Below are 9,712 nucleotides of genomic sequence, written 5' to 3' on the forward strand. Positions count from 1 at the left end.
CACACCTAGCAGTTTGGCTAACATGACAGCAACAGAAGTAATGAATGCTGGAGGGGATGTGGCAAATTTGGGACATTAATTCATTGCTGGTGGAGTTGTGAACTGATCCAACCATTCTGGAGGGCAATTTGGAACTATGCCCAAAGAGTGCTAAAAGACTGTCTTCCCTTTGATCCAGGCATAGCACTGCTGGGTTTGTACCCCAAAGAGATAATAAGGAAAAAGACTTATACAGGAATATTCATAGCTGCGCTCTTTGTGGTGGCCAAAAATCGGAAAATGAGGGGATGCCCTCCAATTGGGGAATGGCTGAACAAATTGTGGTATCTGTTGGTGATGGAATGCTATTGTGCTCAAAGGAATAATCAACTGGAGGAATTCTATGGTGACTGGAACGACCTCCAGGAATTGATGCAGAGTGAAAGGAGCAGAACCAGGAGAACATTGTACACAGAGACTGATGCATTGTGGTACAATCAAATGTAATGGACTTCTCCATTAGTGGCAATTCAGTGATCCTGATTGACTTGGAAGGATCTAGGAGAAAGAACACTATCCATATTCATAGGAAAAACTGTGGGAGTAGAAACACCAAAGAAAAATAACTGCTTGATTTCATGGGTTGAGGGGGATATGACTTGGGATGTAGACCCTAAATGATCATCCTAGTACAAACATCAACAACATGGAAATAGGTTCTTATCAAGGACACATGTAATACCCAGTGCAATTGTGGGTTCGGCTAAGGGAAGGGTGGGAGGAGGGGAGGGATAGAATATGATTCTTGTAACCAAGGAATAATGTTTTAAATTGACTAAATAAAAAAATTTTAAAGCAATGGGAATATAAAAGAGAGGAGAAAAAAAATAGAAGAAGGGAAAGTGGTAGAGAAAGACAAAGGAATAGAAAAGGATCTGAGGAAAAACATGGCAAGAAGGAAGTGGAGATAGGAGGGGGTACCAAAGGAGAAAGAAAACAAGCATTTATCAAATACCTACTCTGTGCCCTTTGTTGTTCAGTTCATCATGTTTGACTTTTCAGGACCCCTTTTGGAGGTTTTCTTTTTTCTTTTTAGTTTTTAAAACGTTATTTTATTTGGTCATTTTCATACATTATTCATTGGAAACAAAGATCATTTTCTTTTCCTCCCCGCCAAACTCTCCCCCCCCTCCCACCACCTCTCCCCTAGTTGACCCACTATTCCTCTGGGTATCATAAGTGTCCTTGCTCTGAACCCATTTCCTTGTTGGTATTTGCATTAGAGTATTTAGAGTCTCTCCTTGATCATGTCCCCTCAACCTCTGTAGTCAAGCAGTTGCTTTTCCTTGGTGTTTTTACTCCCTCAGTTTGTCCTCTGCTTAAGGATAGTTTTTTTTTCTCATACATCCCTGCAGATTGTTCAGGGACATTGTAAAGCCATTAATGGAGAAGTCCATTACATTTCATTGTACCACAGTGTATCAGACTCTGTGTACAATGTTCTCCTGGTTCTGCTCCTCTCACTCAGCATCACTTCCTAGAGGTTGTTCCAATCTCCATAGAATTCCTCCACTTTATTATTCCTTTTAGCACAATAGTATTCCATTACCAACATATACCACAATTTGTTCAGCCATTCTCCAATTTAAAGGCATCCCTTCATTTTCCGATTTTTGGCCACCACAAAGAGCGCAGCTATGAATATTCCTGTCTTTTTCCTTATTATCTCTTTGGGGTACAAACCCAACAGTGCTATGCCTGGATCAAAGGGAAGACAGTCTTTTAGCACTCTTTGGGCATAGTTCCAAATTGCCCTCCAGAATGGTTGGATCAATTCACAACTCCACCAGCAATGAATTAATGTCCCTACTTTGCCACATCCCCTCCAGCATTCATTACTTCTGTTGCTGTCATGTTAGCCAAACTGCTAGGTGTGAGGTGATATCTCAGAGTTGTTTTGATTTGCATCTCTCTGATTATAAGAGATTTAGAACACTTTCTCATGTGCTTATTAATAGTTTTGATTTCTTTGGCTGAGAACTGCCTGTTCATATCCCTTGCCCATTTATCAATTGGAGAATGGCTTGATTTTTTGTACAATTGCTGTAGCTCTTTATAAATTTGAGTAATTAGACCTTTGTCAGAGGTTTTTGTTATGAAGATTGTTTCCTAATTTTTTGCTTCCCTTCTAATTTTAGTTACATTGGTTTTGTTTGTATAAAAACTTTTTAATTTGATGTAGTCAAAATTATTTATTTTGCATTTTGTGACTCTTTCTAAGTCTTGCTTGGTTTTAAAATCTTTCCCTTCCCAAAGATCTTACATGTATACTATTCTGTGTCCACCTAATTTACTTATAGTTTCCTTCTTTATATTCAAGTCATTCACCCATTCTGAGTTTATCTTGGTGTAGGGTGTAAGGTGTTCATGCAAACCTAATCTCTCCCATACTGTCTTCCAATTTTCCCAGCAGTTTTTATCAAATAGTGGATTTTTGTCCCAAAAGCTGGGGTCTTTGGGTTTGTTATAGACTGTCTTGCTGAGGTCATTTACCCCAAGTCTATTCCACTGATCCTCCTTTCTGTCTCTTTGCCAGTACCAAATTGTTTTGATGACTGCTGCTTTATAATATAGTCTGAGATTTGGGACTGCAAAGCCCCCTTCCTTTGTATTTTTTTTTCATTATTTCCCTGGATATCCTTGATCCTTTGTTCTTCCAAATGAACTTTGTTATGGTTTTTTCTAGATCAGTAAAGAAATTTTTTTGGAAGTTCCATGGGTATGGCACTAAATAGATGAGTTTGGGTAGGATGGTCATTTTTATTATATTGGCTCATCCTATCCATGAGCAATTAATGTTTTTCCAATTGTTTATATCTAGTTTTAATTGTGTGGAGAGTGTTTTGTAGTTGTGTTCATATAGTTCTTGTGTTTGTCTCGGCAGATAGATTCCTAAGTATTTTATTTTGTCTAGGGTGATTTTAAATGGAATTTCTCTTTCTAATTCTTGCTGCTGAACTGGGTTGGAGATATATAGAAATGCTGATGACTTATGTGGGTTTATTTTGTATGCTGCAACTTTGCTAAAGGTGTTGATTATTTCCATTAGCTTTTTGGTTGATTCTCTAGGATTCTTTAGGTAGACCATCATATCATCTGCAAAGAGTCATAGCTTGGTTTCCTCATTGCCTATTTTAATACCTTCAATTTCTTTTTCTTCTCTAATTGCTACTGCTAGTGTTTCTAGTACAATGTTAAATAATAGAGGTGATAATGGGCATCCTTGTTTCACTCCTGATCTTATTGGGAAGGCTTCGAGCAAATTGTTTGCTGATGATTTTAGGTATATACTGTTTATTATTTTTAGGAAAGGCCCTTCTAGTCCTATACTTTCTAGAGTTTTCAATAGGAATGGGTGTTGTGTTTTGTCAATGGCTTTTTCTGCATCTATTGAGATAATCATGTGATTTTTGTTGGTTTGCTTGTTTATATGGTCAATTATATGGATGGTTTTCCTAATATTGAACCATCCTTGCATTCCTGGTATGAATACTACCTGATCATAGTGGATAACCCTTGTGATGACTTGCTGGAGTCTTTTTGCTAGTATCCTATTTAAGATTTTTGCATCTATATTCATTAGGAAGATTGGTCTATAGTTTTCTTTCTCTGTTTTTAACCTGCCTGGCTTTGGGATCAGTACCATGTTTGTGTCGTAAAAAGAATTTGGTAGAATCACTTCTTGGCTTATTCTGTCAAATAGTTTATATAATATTGGGGTTATCTGTTCCTTGAATGTTTGATAGAATTCATTTGTGAATCCGTCTGGACGTGGGGATTTTTTCTTAGGGAATTCTTTGATGGCTTGTTCAATTTCTTTTTCTGATATGGGGTTGTTTAGGTAATTTGTTTCTTCTTCTTTTAGTCTAGGCTACTTATATTTTTGTAAGTATTCATCCATATCATTTAGATTGTCATATTTGTTGCCATATAATTAGGCATAGTAGTTTTTAATGATTGCTTTGATTTCCTCTTCATTAGAGGTGAGGTCTCCCTTTTCATCTTGGATACTATCGATTTGGTTTTTTTCTTTCCTTTTTTAATTAGACTGACTAGTACTTTGTCTATTTTATTTGTTTTTTCAAAGTACCAGCTTCTAGTCTTATTTATTAAATCAATTGTTCTTTGACTTTCAATTTTATTAATTTCTCCTTTGATTTTTAGGATTTCTAATTTAGTCTTCATCTAAGGATTTTTAATTTGTTCACTTTCTAGTTTTTTAATTTGCATGCCCAATTCATTGACCTCTGCCCTTCTTAATTTGTTTATGTATGAACTCAAGGACATAAATTTTCCCCTGAGTACTGCTTTGGCTGCATTCCATAGATTTTGAAAGGATGTCTCACCATTGTCATTTTCTTCAATGAAGTTATTAATTGTTTCTATGATTTGTTCTTTAGCCGGTTTTGGAGAATCATATTGTTTAATTTCCAATTAATTTTTGATTTATCTCTCCATGTACCCTTACTAATTATTATTTTTATTGTATTGTGGTTTGAGAAGGTTGCATTTCTTATTTCTGCCCTTTTGAACTTGTTTGCAATGATTTTGTGCCCTAATATATGGTTAATTTTTGTAAATGTACCATGTGCTGCCAAAAAGAAGGTGTATTCCTTTTTGTCCCTATTTATTTTTCTCCATATGTCTACTAACTCTAATTTTTCTAAGATTTCATTTGCTTTTTTGATTTATCTAGTTCAGATAGGGGAAGGTTCAGGTCTCCCACTAGTATAGTTTTTCTATCTATTTCATCCTTGAGTTCCTCTAGTTTCTCCTTTAGAAATTTGGATGCTCTGCCATTTGGTGCATACATGTTGAGTACTGATAATTCCTCATTGTCTATACTGCCTTTTATCAGGATGTAATTATCTTCCCTATCTCTTTTAACTAGATTTATTTTTCCTTTGCCTTTGTCAGATATCATGATTGCTACTCCTGCCTTCTTTTTATCAGTTGATGCCTAATAGATTTGGCTCCATCCTCTTACTTTCACCCTATGCGTATCTACCTTCCTCATGTGTGTTTCTTGTAGATAGCATATGGTAGGGTTTTGGATTCTAATCCACTCTGCTATTCGTTTGCGTTTTATGGGTGAGTTCATTCCATTCACATTCGGAGTTATGATTACTAGCTGTGTATTTCCCAGCATTTTGATTTCTACTCCTGGTCTTGCCTTTTCTTCTTTCACTATTTCCTTCTATACCAATGTTTGTTTATAGTCAGTCCCCATAGTTCCCCCCCCCTTATTTTACTTCCCTTTCTCCCCCCTCCCTTTTTATTCCCTCCCTCATTTCCCCCTGTAGTCTTTTTATGATTTCCCACCAACCCTCTCCCTCCCTTGTACTGCTTCCCTCCCCACCAGTCTGTTTGTTACCCTTCTACTCCCCTATAAGGCGCAAATCTATTCTCAGCCCAAATGGATTGGATTTTTCTTCCCTCCTTGGGTCAATTTTAACGAATGTAAGAGTTGAGTATTTCCTATCTCCAACCTCTTTTCCCTTCCAGTGTATCGATGTTCTCCCCCCTCCCGCCATGAGCTTCTTTTTGACATATAAATTTACCCCCTTTTGTTTCTTTTCCCATTTCTTTTAGTATTAACCTCTTTTTTTTCTTTTAGCTCTGGTCATACACACACACACACACATGTATATGTATTTATGCCTGCATATATCTATATACCTATTTATGCCTTGTCCTTTCATCCTATACAGTTTGTCACTGTTCCCTCTAAGTGTAATTTTTCTAGCTGCCCAGGTGATAGCAACAGTTTTTTTTTTTTATGAGAGAGGAAACGTTTTTATTGATATAAAAAGTACTTATAAAAATTTCACAAGAGGAATATAATTCTCTGCTGCTGTATAAATTCATTAGTTTTTTAAAAAAAATTTGTATTTTTGGTAAACTTCTACCTTAAACATACTAGAAGCCATCATTATGCTCTAGGATATATGCATTTAAAAATTTTCAACAATGACAACTAGAAAAAATTACCTTAAGACAAATTTATATCATATTCAAGAATATTCATTTACTTTCATGTAGGGTAAGTGGAATTTATTTTTTTTAATTCAGTGGAAGTCTTATTAATGACATTTTTAAATTTGCAAATCAAATTTAAAATTCATCTTTACTGTGTATAAACCAGTGTAGCATGAATGTAAATTATTTAGCATATTTAAGTATTATAAACTGAACTATTACCTGTAAACAAACAAAACTCCACAGACTGCCCTTTTAGTTTTTAAGTACTCAACTGGCCAGCCTATAAATTGTCTCTAAGACACCTTTCTCTACTGGGTCTCACTGCTGAAAAAAATGTGTGCAAAAAAGGGTTTAACTATGTGCAATAAAATTTAGATCCCTAGAAATGGAATGCTTTGCATTATATATGAAATGTGTATGCCTACTGATTGAAAATCCTGGCTCACTTCAGTTAGAAAATAACTGAATCCAACTGAAAATTATGGCTCTTGCAGCAATTTTTTAAACATATCAAATTCAAAACAATGTTCTAATTCCTTTCAAATTAAGCTCCAAAGTTCTAGAGTTGGAAATAAACTGCAAAATCATTAGCTGATAATTGTGTGTCTGTTTTAAACAAGATAGAGGACCAAGCAAATATGCTCAAATCAAACTTTTAAAAAGCTGACATATTGGAGTGTGCAAGTACTGTAGATAATAAATTAGAAAACAATTTGTTCAATAATTTTAAAATAATCAAATACTATGTTAAATTTAAAGCTTTTCTATAGATAAACTCAGTATTAGTGTTTTTTTCCCCAAAGTTTGGGCTTAAAATTTGCTATCTTCTTTGATTTAATCACATTAACTTTAAATTCAATATGGATTTTAATCATTTGGCTCCTTCCTGTAGCATAGAATAACTTGATCAGCTTGGGGGAAAAATTTTTTTTTTAATGTACCAAAATGGTTTAAACTTAACATTTCAAAACATAAGGAGAAATCATTCACTGCTGAAATTTACTAAATGATTTAAATTTTTCAGTCAATCAATCTGGTGCAAGAATAGTATTAACAAAGTACAAGTCAAGTAGAAATGTAAACTGTTACAAATTTCAAAGGATCATGAATGTATCCTAGATTTCTATAAGAGCTAATATTATTCCCCAAAGTGGATATATTTCTACCTATCAGGCACAAACCAATGTTTCCAAAAGAGTAAATAACTTTTTACTTAACAAATTCATTAATAGACATCTTCTCTGTCTTCTTTGTTTTTGTTTTTAAAAAATGACTCATATGGATGTTCAAATTGGGGTGGGAGAAGGGAGTATAGGCTATTTTGGAGGGAATGTTAGGAGAGGTTGGAAGTTGATTTTCTTTATATGTCACTAATAAGAATACACAGATTTAACCTACTTGTATGAAATTTCAAGCATTATAGAAAATGGAAAGACTAAATTGGGTGATGCTAATTAAGTGCTGATTGGAAATTCAATGTTCTAAAACTGAAATGCTACCATGTTTTTTAGATTTAGGTTGAAAAGAATAGAAATAATTCTTTTAGTTTGTCTTGCTGAAAATTAACAAGTAAGAGGTACTGTTATTTTTTTAATAATTTTTTTCTGAACATTTCACATTAGTATGCAATGATTTCAGTTCTCTGGTACTAAAAACTGGATTTTTAAAAAGCTGGTCTTGTAATACTTAGTATTACCAGGAATGTATTTCACTCAGTAGTAGCTTCAGTTTCAGCTGGACCCCTAATTAGTCTTCTAATTCCTCTTTTTCCTGCAGGACCTTTTGGTTTAGCAAAACTCTGCTTATGTGCATGTTGTTTTGGATGTACTTCTTCATAAAGGAAGTCTGCAGTTAATTCATCTCCATTATCTATTTCAATCTTTCTAATTATATCCATCTGTAGTTTTCTTTCTACAATTTCTAGCAGAGTACTTTTGCAGCTAGAATAAAGCATCCGTTCCTTTATGCTGCATGTGTACCCAGGCATTGAGTAAATAAAAACTATAGACTCCAAATAGTCTCCTTCATGGGAATGTTTATACAGAAAGAAATGATAACGTGCCGAGTCCTTTGGAATCCTTTTTGGCAAGTCTTTTAGCTCTGTATTTGTTGTGTTGGCCAAAATAATAACTTCATTTTTTATATCTATTTCCAACTGTACATAGTTGAGCTGTCTATTATTCAATTTTTCCAAAGCTTGAAGAGCTTCTCCAGCAATAGGGAATGCTACTCCTTGTAGTGTTTGATGCTTAGTGTCCACACCAACATCAGTTTGGACCTCATTAATTTTAATTTGCCGTAATTCTTCCTCAGCTGCAGTCAGTGGAGCTGGGGAGGACTGAGATATCAAATATTTTCTATATCCATTCAATGAAACATCTTCCTTCACTGTCCCAAATATTTCATCTTTAATATGACCACCTCCAAACTCCTTTTTCAGAGTTGCTCTGGTTGCTGCATACAACATTTTTTGACGAACGTGAGAATAGTCTGGTGACCATGCAATGAAGATCCACTCATATCCTTGTGCATTCTGAGAATCTAACCTGTACAATATGTAGCATGGTTGCTTCTCTTCTAATAGTGGTAGAATGAAAGTATCATAATCTTTATCCCAAGTCTCTGCAGGCTGACTAGAAGATCCAACTACAAGTTGTTCATCCTCAATTGAAATCTTTAGAAGTCTGTATTTCCCGTTTCTTGCTTTGGCAAAGATACCTTTGACTTCATCACTTGCTTGGATGCCAGTCTGGTGGGACATAGTGGCGAGGTCAGCCCCTGGCGCCCACCCTTTCGTGCTGTCTTGGGGATAACTAGCGGCCTCGGCTGGCGACTCCAGGAAGTCGATAGCAACAGTTTTTAAGAGTTACCAATGACCTCTTTTCTTATAGGGATACATATCATTTTAACTTATTGAGTCTCTTAAAAATTTGTTGTTGTTGTTGTTGTTGTTTCCCTCTTTTTTAATTACCTTTTGATGATTCTCTTGAGTTCTGTGTTTGGACATTAAATTTTCTGTTCAGGTCTGGTCTTTTATTTATGAATGCTTGGAATTCTTCTGTTGTGTTGAATGACCATACTTTCCCCTGTAAGAATATAGTCAGTTTTGATGGGTATTTTATTCTTGGTTGTAGACCTAGTTCCCTTGCTTTCCGGAATATCTTATTTCCATGCCTTCGGTCCTTCAGTGTGGATGCAGCCAGATCCTGTGTTAACCTCACCGTGTTTCTATGGTATCTGAATGGCTTCTTCTTGGCAGCTTGTAATATCTTTTCTTTCATCTGATTGTTTTTGAATTTGGCTATAACATTTCTTGGTGTTGTCAGTTGGGGATTAAATACAGGGGATGATCTGTGGATTCTTTCAATCTCCACTTTCCCCTCTTGTTCTAGGATCTTGGGACAGTTTTCCTGAATAATGTCCTCAAGTATTATGTCCAGGCTTTTTCTTTTGTCGTGGTCTTCTGGTAGTCCAATGATTCTTAAATTGTCTCTTCTTGAACAGTTTTCTAAATCGTCTGTTTTGTGAATGAGATGCTTCACATTTTCCTCAATTTTTTCATTCTTTTTGTTTTGTTTTATAGTGTCCTGCTGCCTTGTGAGGTCACTTAATTCCAGTTGTTGTATTCTGGTTCTTAAAGATTGGATTTCATCTTTGGCTTTTTGGTCATCCTTTTCCTTCTGGTCTAATT

General features: G+C 35.3%; 1 protein-coding gene across 1 annotated transcript; it reads right to left on the reverse strand.

Moving 5' to 3' along the window:
* Positions 1 to 5,806: 5,806 nt before the first annotated feature.
* Positions 5,807 to 8,859, reverse strand: LOC100010663 (twinfilin-1). The gene has a single exon (XM_016426873.2). It carries the CDS (start codon positions 8,780 to 8,782, stop codon positions 7,730 to 7,732), a length of 1,053 nt encoding a protein of 350 aa, XP_016282359.1. The 5' UTR covers positions 8,783 to 8,859; the 3' UTR covers positions 5,807 to 7,729.
* Positions 8,860 to 9,712: the final 853 nt, after the last annotated feature.

This window comes from Monodelphis domestica, chromosome 1, assembly GCF_027887165.1.
Source record: "Monodelphis domestica isolate mMonDom1 chromosome 1, mMonDom1.pri, whole genome shotgun sequence".
Taxonomy (NCBI): Eukaryota; Metazoa; Chordata; class Mammalia; order Didelphimorphia; family Didelphidae; genus Monodelphis; species Monodelphis domestica.

Bases quoted from the DNA above. Each gene is read 5' to 3' on its own strand.
- LOC100010663 (XM_016426873.2), bottom strand. From the start codon at position 8,782: ATGTCCCACCAGACTGGCATCCAAGCAAGTGATGAAGTCAAAGGTATC.